At 37.3% G+C, this 19906-nt stretch overlaps 1 protein-coding gene across 2 annotated transcripts in view; it reads left to right on the forward strand.

Annotated features, from left to right (window-relative positions):
- MMP23B (matrix metallopeptidase 23B) overlaps positions 1–19906 on the forward strand; it is a 62509-nt gene that overhangs the window by 3587 nt on the left and 39016 nt on the right. The window contains exon 2 of one of the 2 annotated variants that reach the window (XM_053690545.1): positions 5373–5488. In XM_053690545.1, the coding sequence (XP_053546520.1) occupies positions 5373–5488 (116 nt within the window). The remainder of the gene's footprint in view (positions 1–5372; positions 5489–19906) is intronic. The other variant, XM_053690546.1, reaches the window with a different exon arrangement.

Here is a 19906-nt window from a genome sequence, read left to right on the forward strand (position 1 = left end):
AAAATGCTCTTTGTGATCAGTTCAGTTTCCTCTATTTTCAACATGCAATTTTTTTTTTTAAAGGGACAGTCTACTCCAGATTTGTTATTGTTTAAAAAGAAAGATAATCCCTTTATTACCCATTCCCCAGTTTTACATAACCAACACGGTTATATTAATATATGTTTTACCTCTGTGATTACCCTGTATCTAAGCCTCTGCAGACTGCCCCCTTATTTCAGTTCTTTTGACAGACTTGTATTTTAGTGCCCTCTCATAAGTAACTCCACGTGCGTGGGCATAATGTTATCTATACGGCACACATGACGTAACACCCTCTAGCTGTGAAAAACTGCCAAATGCATTAAGATAAGAGGTGGCCTTCAAGGATTTAGAAACTAGCATTTAAGTATACTTATGTTTAGTTTTCATCAAAATACCAAGAGAACAAAGCAAATCTAATGATATAAGTAAATTGGAAAGATGTTTAAAATTGCATGCCCTATCTGAATCCTAAATGCTCCAAGATAAATTCCAAGATAGTTTATCGCTTGGTTTAAGTACTTGTCCAGTTGGTAATATATTATTTTCATTTTATCACTGTATTTAACAGAATGAGTCAATGAATTTACTCTTATATCAGTCTTTAAATAATTACATTAAAGGGACAGTCTAGTCCAAAATAAACTTTCATGATCAGAGGCGTAACTAGAAACCACAGGGCCCAGGTGCAAGAATCTTAGAAGGGGCCCCCCACCGCCCCTCCCCCCTCCAAAAAAGGTGAATTTAATACATATATATATATTTTTTTTTTTTACATTTAACACAGAAAAAAAATGTGAATCAGATTACATGTCTGCAAAAGGAGGTACCCTGTGCCCACAGTCTGTGAGATTGTCTGGCCCCCTATTACTGTATATATATATATATATATAGTGACACTATTTAACCCCCCAGGACTGTATATAGTAAGTTAGTGACACAGTCTGTAATCTCCTGGTGAGATGGCTGTCCTGACCCTACCCGCCCAGTACTTTATAAAGTGACCACAGTAGTCAGGGGCATGGTCCACCCCCCCATACTGTATATAGTGATACTGTTTACCCCCTGCCCCCCCATGCTGTAGTAACAAGGTCTATAATTTGCTGGTTCCACAAACACACACAAACACACATACATGCATAAATACACACACAGTCACATACATACATACACACACACACATACATGCATAAATACACACACAGTCACATACATACATACATACACACACACACATAAACACCAATGGGTAAAACAGAAACACTAACCCCTGTAGTCATGTCACACTCACATGATATCAGTGCAGGCAGTGGTAGGTTAACGTTTTTTATTAAAAAAAAATTTTTTAGCTGGGCCCCCACCTCAGGGGCCCAGTCGCACCTGCGACCTCTGCACCCCCTGTAGTTTCGTCCCTGTTCATGATTCAGATAGAGAATGTAATTTTAAACAATTTTTCAATTTGCTTTTATCACCAATTTTGCTTAGTTCTCTTGGTATTCATAGTTGAAAGCTAAACCTAGGAGGTTCATATGTTATTTTTTAAGCCCTTGAAGGCTGCATCTTCTCTCAGGGCATTTTGACAGTTTTTCAATACTAGAGGGTGTTAGTTCATGTGTGTCATATGGATAACACTGTGCTGAGTTCAGGTGAGCCAGCTCTGCTTGGCTAAAATGGATGTCTGTCAAAAGAACTGAAATAAGGGGTCAGTTTGCAGAGGCTTAGATACAAGGTAATCACAGAGGTAAAAAGTGTATTTATATAACTGTGTTGGTTGTGCAAAACTAGGGAATGGGTAATAAAGGGATTATCTATCTTTTTAAACAATAACATTTCTGGTGTAGACTGTCCCTTTAATAGTAACTGTGTTTCTCCTATTTTGGCATGCCACCACTGACAGAATAATTATTTTCAGTAGTATACTCATGTAAATGCAAAAGACGCAGCAGGTACCTCTGCACAGTGGGCCAATTTGTGCATGTAGGGGCCGAGCAGCTAATACTACATGGACAGAGAAAAAGCAACTTACAGTATCTCACAAAAGGGAGTACACCCCTCACATTTGTGTAAATATTTTATTATATCTTTTCATGTGACAACACTGAAGAAATTACACTTTGATACAATGTAAAGTAGTGAGTGTACAGCCTGTATAACAGTGTAAATTTGCTGTCCCCTCAACACACAGCCATTAATGTCTAAACCGTTGGCAACAAAAGTGAGTACACCCGTAAGTGTAAATGTCCAAATTGGGCCCAATTAGCCATTTTCCCTCTCCGGTGTCATGTGACTCGTTAGTGTTACAAGGTTTCAGGTGTGAATTGGGAGCAGGTGTGTTAAATTTGGTGTTATCACTCTCACACTCTCTCATAGTGGTCACTGGAAGTTCAACATGGCACCTCATGGCAAAGAACTGAAAAAAAGAATTGTTGCTCTACATAAAGATGGCCTAGGCTATAAGAAGATTGCCAAGACCCTGAAACTGAGCTGCAGCATGGTGGGCAAGACCATACAGCGGTTTCACAGGACAGGTTCCACTCAGAACAGGCCTCGCCATGGTCAACCAAAGAAGTTGAGTGCACGTGCTCAGCGTCATATCCAGAGGTTGTCTTTGGGAAATAGACGTATGAGTGCTGCCAGTGTTGCTGCAGAGGTTGAAGGGGTGGGGGGAGTGAGCCTGTCAGTGCTCAGACCATACGCCGCACACTGCATAAAATTGGTCTGCATGGCTGACGTCCCAGAAGGAAGCCTCTTCTATAGATTTTGCACAAGAAAGCCCGCAAACAGTTTGCTTAAAGGGACAGTTTACTCAAAAATGTTCTTCACTTTAATTTGTTCCCAATGATCCACTTTACCTGCTGAAGTGTATTAAATTGTTTACAAGTATTTCCATTAACCTTATATTGGCATTTGAATTCATTTATTTAGCCTGTGGTATCCCCACCCATCCTGAAAGTTTTTGGCCACGAGGCCAAGCTGTATTAACACAGCCAGTAGAAGAAATTACACTCCCAGTGGGTTATAGATGAGATAAGGTAATAAAATGTTAATTTTACATTGTTCTTTCCAAGTATTGGTGATTGGTTTATGGACAGATATAAGATAAAAAAGCAGGTATATGTACACAATGTGATAAAGTAATGAGATCTGATTTTATCAGGTTGTGGCTTCAAAACACAAAATCAGCTAATTCATATACACAAATAAGCCTTAAAAAGCAAATCTCATTTTATACTCTGCAGCTGATAAAAAAAATAATTGGAAACACAATTGGAAACACAATTTTATAGTATACTGTCCCTTTAAGACAAGCAGACTAAGGACATGAATTACTGGAACCATGTCCTGTGGTCCGAAGAGATAAAGATAAACTTATTTGGTTCAGATGGTGTCATGCGTGTGTGGCGGCAACCAGGTAAGGAGTACAAAGACAAGTGTGTCTTGCCTACAGTCAAGCATGGTGGTGGGAATGTCATGGTCTGGGCCTGCATGAGTGCTGTCGGCACTGGGGAGCTACAGTTCATTGAGGGAACCATGAATGCCAACTGTGACAAACTGAAGCAGAGCATGATCCCCTCCATTCGGAGACTGGGCCGCAAGGCAGTATTCCAACATGATAACGACCACAAACACACCTCCAAGATGACCACTGCCTTGCTAAAAAAAGCTGAAGTTAAAGGTGATGGACTGGCCAAGAATGTCTCCAGACCTAAACCCTATTGAGCATCTGTGGGGCATCCTCAAACGGAAGGTGGGGGAGCGCAAGGTCTCTAACATCCACCAGCTCCATGATGTCATCATGGAGGAGTGGAAGAGGACTCCAGTGGCAACCTGTGAAGCTCTGGTGAACTCCATGCCCAAGAGGGTTAAGGCAGTGCTGGAAAATAATGGTGGCCACACAAAATATTGACACTTTGGGCCCAATTTGGACATTTCCACTTAGGGAGTACTCACTTTTGTTGCCAACGGTTTAGACATTAATGGCTGTGTGTTGAGTTATTTTGAGGGGACAGCAAATTTACACTGTTATACAGGCTGTACACTCACTACTTTACATTGTAGCAAAGTGTCATTTCTTCAGTGTTGTCACATGAAAAGTTATAATAAAATATTTACAAAAATGTGATGGGTGTACTCACTTTTGTGGGATACTATATACAATACACACAGCTGGAACTGTTGTGCAGAACTGTGAGATGCTGTTTTTGTGTATCTTCATGTCCAGGTAACAACATTATTGAGAATAATTAGTCTCTGAAATCTCAGCATGTCAAAATGCCAATATTAATTTAGGGAGATTTGTAATAATCTGTTTATGAGAGGATACCAAGTTAGGTTATGCTGAAAACAGCTTTGAGAACATTGATCATTTAAAAGGACTCTCAGGTGTAAAACATGATGCTCTAATTTGTTAGTGCATTTTATTGTTAAAGGGACAGTCAACACCAGAATGTTTGTTGTTTAAAAAGAAAGATAATCCCTTTATTACCCATTCCCCAGTTTTGCATAACCAACACAGTTATAGAAGTACACTTTTTACCTCTGTGATTACCTTGTATCTAAGCCTCTGCAAATTGCCCCCTTGTTTCAGTTGTTTTGACAGACTTGCATTTTAGCCAATCAGTGCTCACTCCAGGGTAACTTCACGTGCATGAGCTCAATGTTATCTATATGAAACACATGAACTAATGCCCTCTAGTGGTCAAAATGCATTCAGATTAGAGGCAGTCTTCAAGGTCTAAGGAATTAGCATATGTACCTCCTAGGTTTATCTTTCAACTAAGAATACCAAGAGAACAAAGCAAAATTGGTGATAAAAGTAAATTGGAAAGTTGTTTAAAATTACATTCCCTATTTAAATCATGAACATTTTTTTTTTGGACTTGACTGTCCCTTTAAGCAAATGCCCTTGTTTCACTATACTCAGATGCAATGCATTGATGCTCTTGAGACAGACTGGAGAGCTAACCTGGAACTGCAGATATATCATCAATTCCTGACCATATACTCCTCAGTGTGTAGAGTGGAGGACTTGAGTGCTTAGCAATACTCTAGAATGTCTCTTTAAAAATCCATGCATGAATAAGAACACAAAGGGGGGCAGCAGAGGAATCCAGAGACTCAATGACTTATGCATCCCACTGAAAAATAGAAAAATGTAATATTACAACTAAAAAGTAATATGCTGTAGTCATCATCAATCTCCATGGTTGAGATAACAGTGGATTACTTACTATACTTGTGCACAAATAACCTCAAGATTAGATATTTACTGACTCATCCAATGCTTTTCCTTCTATATTATGTCCACAGTTTAATGTTGTAGCCGCTGTGGTATTTTTCCTCTCTTTAAGGTAGACTCTTCGGTGGTTCTGAACCCAATTCTTAAGGTGCCCTATCACAGAAGAACCAAGAGATATACACTGACTCCTGGTCTACTTAAATGGGATCATTTTAACCTAACTTACAGGTAAGTGCACGGATATAAGAAAACAGAAGACTTGGAGATTACATCCATTCATTAGGTTCTATCCAAAGTTGTATATTATTTTTTTTATTTGCTTTGTGACTTTTAAAGGAATAAGTATTTTATAATTGCTTTATTTGTACCAGCAACACAATCAAATAATGAAATACCCAAGTGTTATACAATCTCAAGATAACCCGTTTTAATTTTCTTGGAATATTTCTGCTGGCTTATTATATATTTTTAACAAACTAGTCAAGACATTTTGAATGCTTTTGGGCATGTTTTACTGGCCAGGTGACATAAATTTGAGTTTAATTTCCAATGACTTTTCTTGATATACAACTGCAGTGTAGTTAATTCTGGTTATTTATAGCTTCAACTTGACAAAATGAATGTAAGATTATGATTTTTGGTCCACATTTGGCACCTGGCAAACTTGTGTCTTAGGGCTCTTAAAGGGATATGGAACCCGATTTTTTTATTTTATGATTCAGATGGAGCATGCAATTTTAAGCAACATTCTAATTTACTCCTATTATCGATTTTTCTCTTTGAATCTTTATTTGAAAAGCAGGATTGTAAACTTAGGAGCCGGGCTCATTCTTGGTTCAGCACCCTGGGTAGCGCTTGCTAAGTAGTTGCTACATACAACCACCAATCAGCAAGCACTACCCAGGTGCTGAGCCAAATATGGGCTGGCTTCTAAGCTTACATTCCTGCTTTTCAAATAAAGATCCCAAACGAATGAAGAAAAATTGGTAATAGGAGTAAATTAGAAAGTTGCTTAAAATTGCATGCTCTATCTGAATCATGAAATATATTTTTTTTTTGTTAATATATTTTTTTATCCACATTATGATGTGCAAATAATTGTACAAGTGTTATTGCCTGTTCTTAGGGGAGAAAATGTATCAAACAGGGGTGATGAACACAGTTATGTAATACATGCTGCAGCTGTTATGTAGAATGTGTTTCAATAGATTGCATTCTACTGTAAATGCAAGTATGAAGTCTGGTATTACTTGACCCTTGCTTCACTTTATTTTACTATAGCGGAATAATATATGATTTCATGTGAAATTAAAGGAACAGATGTGTATGTAGCTGAACAGCAAAAGGGGGTATTAAGGAAAATAATGTTCAAGTGTGCAGATGTTTATATGGCAAACAAAAAGCAAAACACATCTCTGTTCAATCCACCAATTGTATTTTCTTTCTACTTCAGTTGCAATGCAATAGCCCAGATTACATTTCTGTTCATGAACAGCATTAATTAATAGGTTTTTGGATAAATTTAAAAAAGCTTATAAAACATTTTTGCTTAAAGTCAGGGTTACAAGTTGATCTTGATAAAAAAAAACTGGGTAAAGTGGTAAATGTGGACCTAATCAGATATAACATCATATTGTATGACTGCTCCTGTCACTAAAATGCCCACATCTTACCTCAGATTAGAACCACATCACTCTTTGTATCAGACCACAGATAAGACCTACAGTATGTCACTAAAACCTCTGTCATTCATATGCCCATATCAGACCCCAGATTAGACACATGGGCCTCTAATTATGAAGCCGTCTACTTAGCTGCATTGCCGGCCCAATACACTCGCCTAAGCTCGCCTACCATCACCGCCGCGGACCTGAATACGTTCTCCAAAGTTATCAAAAAAGCTGTCAAGAAGCCGCGCACCAAGTACGGAGCGATGAGTAGCAGACTGTTGTTAACTGACAGTCATCGATCTCGCTGCTCATCGGCTTCTTCGCAGCTTTTTTGATAGACTGTCACTAAGCACCCACACTAAACTACACTGTTTTACCCCCTAAACCGCCGCTCCCGGAGCCCCCCGCAGCTAAATAAAGTTATTACCCCCTAAACCGCCGCTCCTGGACCCCGCCGCAACTATAATAAATGTATTAACCCCTAAACCGCCGCTCCCGCACCCCGCCGCCACCTATATTATACCTATTAACCCCTATCCTGCCCCCCACTACACCACCGCTACCTATATTAAAGCTATTAACCCCTATCCTGCAGATCCCAGACCCCGCCGCAAATAAATAATTGTTTAACCCCTAAACCACCGCATCCGGAGCCCACCGCCACCTATATTAAAGTTATTAACCCCTATCCTGCCCCCACTACACCGCCGCAATCTACATTAAACTCATTAACCCCTACACCGCCGCTCCCGGACCCCGCCGCAACTAAATTAAATGTTTAACCTCTAAACCGCCGCTCCCGGACCTCGCCGCCACCTATATTAAACTTATTAACCCCTAAACCTAACCCTAACGCCCCCTAACTTAAATATTATTTTAATAAATCTAAATAATATTACTATTATTAACTAAAGTATTCCTATTTAAAACTAAATACTTACCTGTAAAATAAACCCTAAGATAGCTACAATATAACTAATAATTATATTGTAGCTATTTTAGGATTTATATTTATTTTACAGGCAACTTTGTATTTATTTTAACTAGGTACAATAGCTATTAAATAGTTATTAACTATTTAATAGCTACCTAGTTAAAATAATTACAAAATTACCTGTAAAATAAATCCTAACCTAAGTTACAATTAAACCTAACACTACACTATCATTAAATTAATTAAATAAATTACCTACAATTACCTACAATTAAATTAAATAAACTAAACTATAGTACAAAAAAAACAAACACTAAATTACAGAAAATAAAAAAGAATTACAAGAAGTTTAAACTAATTACACCTAATCTAAGCCCCCTAATAAAATAATAAAGCCCCCCCAAAATAAAAAAAATGCCCTACCCTATTCTAAATTACCAAGTAACCAACTCTTTTACCAGCCCTTAAAAGGGCTTTTTGCGGGGCATTGCCCCAAAGTAATCAGCTCTTTTACCTGTAAAAAAATACAATACCCCCCCCCCAACATTACAAACCACCACCCACATACCCCTACTCTAACCCACCCAAACCCCCCTTAAAAAAAACTAACACTAACCCCCTGAAGATCTCCCTACCTTGAGTCGTCTTCACCCAGCCAGGCCGAAGTCTTCATCTGATGGGGCAGAAGAGGACATCCAGACCGGAAGAAGTCTTCATCCTATCCGGGCAGAAGAGGACATCTGGACCGGCAGTCATCTTTATCCAAGCGGCACCTTCTATCTTCATCCATCCGACGAGGAGCGGCTCCATCTTCAAGACCTCTGACGCGGAGCATCCTTCCTGGCTAACGGACTAACGACGAATGACGGTTCCTTTAAATTACATCATCCAAGATGGTGTCCCTCGAATTCCGATTGGCTGATAGGATTCTATCAGCCAATCGGAATTAAGGTAGGAAAAATCTGATTGGCTGATTCAATCAGCCAATCAGATTGAAGTTCAATCCGATTGGCTGATTGGATCAGCCAATCGGATTGAACTTCAATCTGATTGGCTGATTGAATCAGCCAATCAGATTTTTCCTACCATAATTCCGATTGGCTGATAGAATCCTATCAGCCAATCGGAATTCGAGGGACGCCATCTTGGATGACATCATTTAAAGGAACTCCTCATCGGATGGATGAAGATAGAAGATGCCGCTTGGATGAAGATGTTCACCAGTCCGGATGTCCTCTTCTGCCCGGATAGGATGCAGACTTCTGCCGGTCTGGATGTCCTCTTCTGCCCCATCGGATGAAGACTTCGGCCCGGCTGGGTGAAGATGACTCAAGGTAGGGAGATCTTCAGGGGGTTAGTGTTAGGTTTTTTAAGGGGGGTTTGGGTGGGTTAGAGTAGGGGTATGTGGCTGGTGGGTTGTAATGTTGGGGGGGTATTGTATTTTTTTTACAGGTAAAAGAGCTGATTACTTTGGGGCAATGCCCCGCAAAAAGCCCTTTTAAGGGCTGGTAAAAGAGTTGGTTACTTGGTAATTTAGAATAGGGTAGGGCATTTTTTTATTTTGGGGGGCTTTATTATTTTATTAGGGGGCTTAGATTAGGTGTAGTTAGTTTAAACTTCTTGTAATTCTTTTTTATTTTCTGTAATTTAGTTTGTTTTTTGTACTATAGTTTAGTTTATTTAATTTAATTGTAGGTAATTTATTTAATTAATTTAATGATAGTGTAGTGTTAGGTTTAATTGTAACTTAGGTTAGGATTTATTTTACAGGTAATTTTGTAAGTATTTTAACTAGGTAGCTATTAAATAGTCAATAACTATTTAATAACTATTGTACCTAGTTAAAATAAATACAAAGTTGCCTGTAAAATAAAAATAAATCCTAAAATAGCTACAATATAATTATTAGTTATATTGTACTTTGTAGCTATATTAGGTTTTATTTTATAGGTAAGTATTTAGTTTTAAATAGGAATAATTTAGTTAATAATAGTAATTTTTATTTCGATTTATTAAAATAATATTTAAGTTAGGGGGGGTTAGGGTTAGTGTTAGACTTAGGTTTAGGGGTTAATAATTTTAATATAGGTGGCGGCGGTTTAGGGGGGGCAGGATAGGGGTTTCTAAGTTTAATATAGGTGGCGGCGGGGTCCGGGAGCGGCGGTTTAGGGGTTAAACAATTTATTTATTTGCGGTGGGGTCCGGGATCTGCAGGATAGGGGTTAATTAGTTTATGTAGGTGGCGGCGCTATAGGGGGCGGCAGATTAGGTGTTAATATGTATAATGTAGGTGGCGACGAGGTCCGGGAGCGGCGGTTTAGGGGTTAACATGTTTAATATAGTTGCGGTGGGGTCCGGGAGCGGTGGTTTAGGGGGTAATAAATGTATTTAGTTGCGGCGGTGTAGGGGGGGGAAGATTAGGGGTGTTTAGACTCGGGGTACATGTTAGGGTGTTAGGTGCAGACGTTTCCCATAGGAATCAATGGGATATCGGGCAGCAGCAAACATGAGCTTTCGCTATGGTCAGACTCCCATTGATTCCTATGGGATCCGCCGCCTCCAGGGCGGCTGATTGAAATTCAGGTACGCTGGTCCGGAATAGTGGCGAGCGTACCTGCTAGTAGTTTAATAACTACCAAAAGTAGCCATATTGTGCCGAACTTGCGTTCGGAACATTTTTAGTGACATTAGAATCGATCTGTGTCGGACTGAGTCCGGCGGATCGAAGCTTATGTCACTAGATTCTACTTTTGCCTGGCAGTAGGGCTTGATAACTAAGGCGAATCAGCCTCACCACAAACATGCTGCGGAATTCCAGCGTATTAGCGGTTGACGGCTTGATAACTAGAGGCCATGGCCTTGAAACCCATGTCAGCTTTATATACACCTGTGGTACAGAATCCCGGTGAACCATATACTTAAATAAGACTCTCAGATCAGACATAATTATTTAAATGGATCTTAATAGTCTGTTTCATTGTTGTAATAAAAAAAATGCACTAAGCAGTGGGTTATACTTAATAGAAATCATTGCAATAATTATTATTCATCATTTAAAAATGATTTTGTTGATCCATAATAGTTCTGACTTCTGTATATTTACTTTGTACCCTGTAAATTTACTAAACTGATTGATAATCTCCAAGCTTGTTGGGATACTTAACCTAAAGTTGCTAAGAAAAAGAATAACATCATCTGCATATAATGAAATAACTACCTTGTGGTCTCCTAACTTGATACCCTCTAACCTCTCCCTGAAATAAATTGCCAGAGGCTCTAGAGCAATATTAAAAAGAAGTGGGGATAATGGGCATCCCTGTCTGGTTCCTTTTTGTAGGATAATATATGGTGTAAACCCCCCATTTACTAATACTTGTGATCTTGGTGATTTGTATATCAAGTTCACCAAATTTACCAATTTACCCGAAAACCCAAACTGTAATAGAGAAGTCGTCAAGTGTAAGGAGACTCCTCTAGGACCAGGACCCTCTTGTTCTCCTCTGCTTCAGGACTCTGGTATCTACCCTGCAAAGTGTTTTCAAGTACTTGGAGAGCCGTTCAGAGAACACACAAGAATATGTTTGTTGAACAGCTCTAATTTTATTGTTCAGGATAGCGAGCTTATATACCTTTCAGAATACATTGAAATCTGTAGTCATTAGCTCATTTCTAAGATGAGGAAAAACATCTGGCATCCTGTAAGTTGTACATCACATTTGTCAGATATCCTTGCAGACAAGAGTTACAGCATATAGGTTTAACAAGTGACATATTCATAATTACATCATTTCACATGGTATTTCTATAAGAACAAAGAAACTCATAGAAAATATAATTGGAATAAAAGGAGTGTTAGGGAGTCATTTCTACAGGAATACACAGTAACTGGGCCTCCTAGCCCAGCACAAATCACAGCCGTTTGACATCTTGTAGAGATAACAATGCACATCTTCAGGGTCATTCTCAGGGCTATTATATCTATGCAAGTCTCCCTAACATCAGCATATTTCTTACTACATAATAAACCACTATAATAAAAGTCTAATCATTACAAAATGGATGCTAATCATCACAAGATGGCTGCGGGGAACAAGATGGCTGCCGTCAGGTTCATATTACCCCTAACATACCATCCTTTTATTCTAACAGAATAACATAAAAATAGACTGACATAGAAAAGTAGTAAAGCCTTATATTATGATATACTTTTATAGGCTAATTGTCACTGCATATCGGTACAGTCCCTCCAATACCTTCCATCTATCTTCCAGCCTTCCCAAAACTACCGGTCCACCGGCACAGAGACCCAACCAGCCCCCCATCTACCCCCAAACAACTCTGCATCTTCTATCTCTCCACCTGCATTGCTAGCACCCCCAATATGTCCAACAGTTCCTTTTAAAGCATGACATAGCAACAGCACAACTGTCTCTAGGTGGCCTCTGATCACTTTGTCCATTTGAGAGCGCTGCACCTTGACACTTTGCTATAACACAGTTCTCCAACAGTTCATTTGCAATAGGGGCGCTTATCCACGGTTCTTCCGCAGGGAGATACTGGAAATCTGATGGTTTGTTCATGGGGTAGACAAGGCAACCAGTGGATACCCATGGCAAGCAAACACTCGAGTCACAGGGAGTCTAGGAAGCAAACAGAAACAGTACAGGATGAGTACACACCGCAATACAATCACAATTATGTCCAAATAAAACGTCACTTTCATCCTATGTCATTAAAAATCAAACAAAACATTGTTGATATACAATACAAACTAAATACATTGACATTTCTCAGAGAATAATTTACAACTTCTCTATACACTTTTAAATGATACTTCATGAATACTACGCAAGTGAAAAGATACCATACTAATTAATAAAAGGGAAAAATACATTTACTTTCATAAACTATAATTAGGCTATTCCCTGAAACAAACAGTTCTCTGTATATTTACTATAAACTTCTAGCTTAGACGTGTCCTCCTTATGTTCTAAAGGGTGAAGGGTCTAAGATATTATGATATATTGCAGCATTTTTCTGAAACATATTTTTATACTCAGTGGGCCATTCAATAGGGTACAATACTGCACAGTTCACAGTTACCTTTATCTAAAAATTACTATGTTAAGCACATAAACTACAATGTGCACTAATACCAATGAAGCATATGACCTCTTATACCTAATATGTTCAATAAAAATAAAACAACTACAAAAACAAACAGTATAAGGAATCAAGTTAAAACAATACTCCCCTAATTTAATTGGTTGACCCTGTAACAGCAGGACCTCCATATCGAGCGATAAGGCACAGTCCAGAGAAGGATAGTCTTTATGTCCTGAAGACACACATCAGAGGAGACAGTCATGGATTACCCAGAGTCCAGTTCTGGGGCTGGTACCAGCATGCAAAGCAAAGAATGGATCCAAAGATAGTTCAGTAACTTTTTTTTTTTTTTTTTTTTTTACTGCAGTATGGTGGTTAAAACAAGCTTGACAAAAGGTTTACTTGCTTTCAATCTTTAATCTTTTGAAGAGTGCACTTATGGACTTTTATCTGTACAGATTTTACCTAAATATGGAAAAAAACTCAAAAATAATTCCGTTAGTGTTGGTTAATTTCTGGATACAGCTGCATGATCTCATCCTGCAAATACAAATATAGTGTTAAGAACCAAATATAGAAAAATATAGGGCACAGCTGGTGGTTAGGCAATAACATTGTAAGAGAAGATTCAAAACGTTTTAGGTTCACCTTCTTACTTAAAAACAATCACCACTATCACATAAAGATACTCATCAATACTCATCAATACTTCCCCCTTGTTTGCGTGAAACATCCCATGTGGCATGCAAACACAACATAACAAAAAACAAAAAGACAAATTATCCACTCCACTCATGCATGCAGAATACAATTCTCAATAGCAAGCAAAATCAAATACACCTCCACATGCAATATTCCATTCATACAGCACCTTACCACACGCATTCACGAAAAATAAAAACACAACATTCTCTTAGAAAACATTTAAACCAATTGTCCATTTTACAAAACAAAACATGAACAGCCGACACAAACTTTTAACAACCAAAATTAACCTGAAATTCAAAACCAATTCTGCCATTCCCTGAAACGCAGCACTCGCAAAACACTACAAAATAATTAAAATCCTAAAACAACCATCTATGCCGTGGTTCTGCAAATTCTACCATGTACAATTCTATGATATCATACTAATGATGCAATCACTTCAGAAGATCAATAAACTCCAGTTGCATATTTACAAATAAAATCCCTAACCATAAATTTACAAAAGAACACACAAACACCTAAGTATCCAATTTTGGGAATAATTAGATAATAATGATACAGCCACTGTTCTATATAGCTCCTGCTCGCATGCACCATGCAAATCCACTGTTAAAGGGACATTTTAGTATAAATTAAACTTTCATTATTCAGATATGACTTTTAATTTTAATCAACTTTCCAATTTACTTTTATCATCAAATTTTTTCTTGGTGTTCTTAGTTTAAACTAAACATAGGTAGACTCATATGCTAATTTCTAAGCCTTTGAGGGCTGCCTCTTATAACAGGCTTTTTAAATCTCTTTCCAACACAGAGAGACAAAATACACGTGGGCCATATAGATAACACTGTGTTCAGGCACAGGGGGTCATTTAAGATTCAGCACAAAACAATGCTAAATTCAAGACAACAGACCATAAACAGTCACAGTCATGTGACCAGGAGCTGGAAGAATGCCCCTAGACACAAGGCAACTACAGAGGCAAAAAGCATACCAATACAACTGTGTTGGCCATGCAACACTGGGGAATGGGCAATAAAGGGACCATCCATCCTCAAAACAATAACAATTATATGGTAGACTGTCCCTTTAAGTAAATCAGATGTGGCACAAATAATTTGTGAAAAGCTGCTAGAATCCAGGCTATACTCCTACACAACCAAAATTTCAATAACAACTCTGTTTACAATTTGACATTCACCATTCTGCAGCTCTCTAGCCAAATGTAACAAATGTATATAACAAAAAATAAAATAAGCTTTCTACAAAAAAAAATAATAATAAAAATTTCCCCTTTAAATTATTCCCAATGAGTCATTGGCCTTACTTATAATAAACATGTATACTGACATTCATTAAATAGCCTAAGCAAGCATAACCAGCATAAAAACACACAGTGGGATGCAGGCTAGTTAAAGGGACATTTTACTCAAATTAAAAATGATCTTTAATTGAAACTGCTGACACAGTTAAATATACTAGTGTTAGGCTTACAGTAAACCTCATTGTCTTCTCTGTAAATATTTCCTTAAAATCTCAGATTTTATATCCCTTTAAATATTTTCACTCCTCTGTCTTTTTTTTTTTTTTTTTTAGTCTCACAGATCGTAACACTAAGATTGTAGACAACTTATCAATTAGTTTGCATTACAGAGAGAATTCAGTTACACTGCAAAAGAAATATCTACTAACTAAATGGCAGATTTAAAAAGAATACAAAGAAAGGTCCCAAAAAATATATATTTTGCAAACTACTAATACAGTGTTATTGCTGCTAATAAAATGACAATTTTCTAGTGCTCTGTCTACACACTGAGTTCTGATTTTACAGACAAACAATTCAACCCATTACAATTTACTTTATATATACACAAACTTGCAAATGCAACTTCTCCTACATTTGAAACTATTCAGCTTATATCACAAGTCATTACAAATACATTAATATAAAACAATTTTACAGTACACTGTCCCTTTAAGGACTAACCATTCATTACGTAAATTACATATGTATATTCTAACCATAATTTAGGCTGCTTGTATGATTTACCACACAAATTTCACCTCTGTATTTGTAGCATGCCCTGCAGATTAATTTACTTGCAACAAAAACGGACGCACTTTTAAATAAACTTTCAATTACAGCTTATAACTATATGTCATTGGGTGCACCAACTCTGTGCACAGACCTTACAAATACAACATACGTCAACCTATTAATCATTCCAGAAACAGTTTGATTTTTACCAGAGCGTGACAAAAAAATCACACACCATCGCACTTTCAAAGCCACTCTCAAAGCCATTACTTGCCACACAATTATCATTTAAAACTAAAACTGCACATGAATACCACATACTTAAAACATGCTGGTGACTTTAAAATACAGGTATATAAAATAACATTACAACATATTTTCTTGTACAGCTATACAGACAAGCTCATTTCATCTCGCATACCAGAGATTCACTCCCCCTCTCTTTGTGTTTTTTTTTTTTTTTTTCAGGAAAACATATATTTATTAATTTTCCTCCAATTTTAAAATGTATTTGTATATATCTGAGTCTGAAAAGATTGGCCATTTCCTCACAAATTCAGATAAATACATTTCAAATAATTAAATTTGTTACACTTAAATCTCCCTTTCATTACTGCACACACATACAACGGAACAGTTTTTTTAAATTTCTCTTCACTGACTCTACACAGCTGCTCACTGACAGATCTTTTTATGATCCCCCCTCCCTCTCTAGAGTGGGTGCTTTTCTGCCTGAAATAAACTTCTTCTTTAACAACACAAAAAGAGCAGCAGTAATAAAATGCACAGTCACTTAATATATATTTTAAGCACAAAACAGCACAGTAAGTATATAGCAAAAAAAGCAAACTTTAAAAGCAATTAGAAAATGCAAAGGCAATACAGCAATTTGAAATGTGCAAGCAGAAAAACAAATGCAATACAGCAACAGATTGCGCATAGACAAAGATAGCAAAACAATTTCCAGGCTGATACCAGAGTTTATGGATAAGATGCAATAAATTTTACGAATTATACCCCTTTATTTTACAACATATATACCGCATACAACACTATATACTTCAAATACCACATTAAATCCTTATATTCCAACAGAGACTCGAACTCCGTTTTAACCTTAAAAATACTATATTTTAACCAATAAAAACATATGTCTCTAGAGGACTCTAACCTCATCATATGTCACTGGAGGCCTCTAACCTCATCATATGTCACTGGAGGCCTCTAACCTCATCATATGTCACTGGAGGCCTCTAACCTCATCATATGTCACTGGAGGCCTCTAACCTCATCATATGTCACTGGAGGCCTCTAACCTCCGAAACCAATAAATATGTATCATTCAAAGGACTCTAACCTCAGATACCATATCTAATAAATAAAAACAATGAACATGTATAATTCAGAGGACTCTAACCTCAGGTACCATGTAATCATGTATCTCTTGGAGGCCTCTAACCTCAGATACTACTTTATAACCAAAAAACAATTCTTACCAAAAAATTTCCATAAAAAAAAACACCTTAAAAACACCTTAAATATACATATATACACAACATACACAGATATGCATAACATACATACACATTCCCCACTATATTTTTTTGTTATAGATAACCTGAGTGTATGGTCCTATAGGGTTCTAGTTTGACAATGGGTAAGCAAAAAACAGTGCAAAACAAGTGTTTTACTCACCCCTTGACAAGCTATCACTTCTAGACACCATTTGTAAGGAGACTCCTCTAGGACCAGGACCCTCTTGTTCTCCTCTGCTTCAGGACTCTGGTATCTACCCTGCAAAGTGTTTTCAAGTACTTGGAGAGCCGTTCAGAGAACACACAAGAATATGTTTGTTGAACAGCTCTAATTTTATTGTTCAGGATAGCGAGCTTATATACCTTTCAGAATACATTGAAATCTGTAGTCATTAGCTCATTTCTAAGATGAGGAAAAACATCTGGCATCCTGTAAGTTGTACATAACATTTGTCAGATATCCTTGCAGACAAGAGTTACAGCATATAGGTTTAACAAGTGACATATTCATAATTACATCATTTCACATGGTATTTCTATAAGAACAAAGAAACTCATAGAAAATATAATTGGAATAAAAGGAGTGTTAGGGAGTCATTTCTACAGGAATACACAGTAACTGGGCCTCCTAGCCCAGCACAAATCACAGCCGTTTGACATCTTGTAGAGATAACAATGCACATCTTCAGGGTCATTCTCAGGGCTATTATATCTATGCAAGTCTCCCTAACATCAGCATATTTCTTACTACATAATAAACCACTATAATAAAAGTCTAATCATTACAAAATGGATGCTAATCATCACAAGATGGCTGCGGGGAACAAGATGGCTGCCGTCAGGTTCATATTACCCCTAACATCAAGTGATCCCAGATTATTGAATCAAATGCCTTTTCCGCGTCTATTGTGATTAAGGCATGATCTACTTCATCATGCATCGCTGTTCTGTGTAATTTATTATAATAATGCTCAATTGTTAATAATACCCTGCGTATATTCCTTGCTACATTCCTCCCCGGCATAAAACCCGTCTGATCAGGGTGAATTATGTCTCCAATCACTTTTTTCAGCCTCTCAGCAATGATATTCAATCGTTGTTAAGTAGAGATATGGGTCTGTACGAACCCATATCCTCTGGTAGTTTACCCTTTTTATGAATCAGCGTAATTACTGAATCCGCAAAATATACAGATTTCATTCTATTTTGAACAAAGTATAGATTAAATAATTCGGTTAAAATATCAACTATATCTGTTTTCAATATTCTATACCACTCTGCCACCATGCCATCTGGACCTGGTGCTTTCCCGATCTTTATTCTATCAATAGCACCCTTGACTTCCTCAGTATAAATTGGTAGGTTTACTTGCGCCAATTTCTCACTATCGATCTTTGGTAGCTTAATCTTTTCATCTTTTGCATCTAAATCCCCTAAAGCATAGATATTCTGATAATATTTAAAAAAGGCCTCCCGAATTTCAAGCGATTTGGTGTATACTTTGTTATCATGCCTTATCGACATAATCATGTTTTATTTTTCCTAAAATTTCTAATTTTAGTCAAATTTTTAGCTGATATGCCCTGCGGGCCCTGCCAGTAATGCCTATTCTTAATATCCTCCATTGCCCATTTTTTATTCATAAAGAAGTCTCACTATTCTCTAGCACTTCTATATTTATCCCACGAAAACCAGTATCTGGCTTTAAAATATATTTTTGGTATGCGTTTTTTCAACTGATTTGCGAGTTGTAGTTCCCTACTAGCCATCTTTCTTTTCATTCTTACCATATATTGTTTAATTTCGCCTCTCATTTAAAAATTATTTTACCTTTTATTCCTTATTTTTAACTTCATGTTTCAGTAGGCATTTATTTTAAAATTACCATTTTGCTTTAGTGTCAAGGGATATTAACCACACACCCACATAAGAACTCTGGCTCTGCAGCCCTCTATCTAATCACCTTATGCACATTAGTCCTCAGATCAGACCCAAATTACACTGCAATCCCTCTAGAAAGCCTATACCCACATCTAATTGACCCAAATAACCATGCTGTCATATACACACATAGGGTTGCCCTCCCCGCCATGGCCGGTGTTTCTAAGTATCGGGTACATTCGTTTTTTTTACATGTGGCCTTTTTGATTTTGTTACTATATTCTATCTCTCCCTGTTCCACATCATTTTGATGTTTTATTTATTTGAATGTAAAAAAGGGATTAGGCTGTTGCTTTCCACTTTTTCAGAAACCGGTCTTGTAAACACCCTTTTGGTTACTTAGTAACTGGCTGGGGAGGGGTCTGTATGGTTTAAAAGTTTGTTTTCTCGCTATTAATACTGTTTGTCTGAGGAAGGGACATATGTCCCGAAATGTCACACTAAAATATACTACTGCTTGTCTTTGAAAATCCAGTGAGTGCGGATTTACTCTCTACTAAGTTTGTATATATATACAGTACTGTGCAAAAGTCTTAGGCCACCATTAGATTTGTTGTTTTAGCAATGGTATAATGACCATATGTAATTATTTCTCAGTCTCTTTATTAGAATACAACCAGAAAATACAGGATATTTATATGCAGTATTAAAAAACAGAAAAAAATCTGAAAAAAACAGCTTCTATAGACTAAAGTGGCAAGTATTTAGTGTGAC

This window comes from Bombina bombina, chromosome 8, assembly GCF_027579735.1.
Source record: "Bombina bombina isolate aBomBom1 chromosome 8, aBomBom1.pri, whole genome shotgun sequence".
Classification (NCBI taxonomy): domain Eukaryota; kingdom Metazoa; phylum Chordata; class Amphibia; order Anura; family Bombinatoridae; genus Bombina; species Bombina bombina.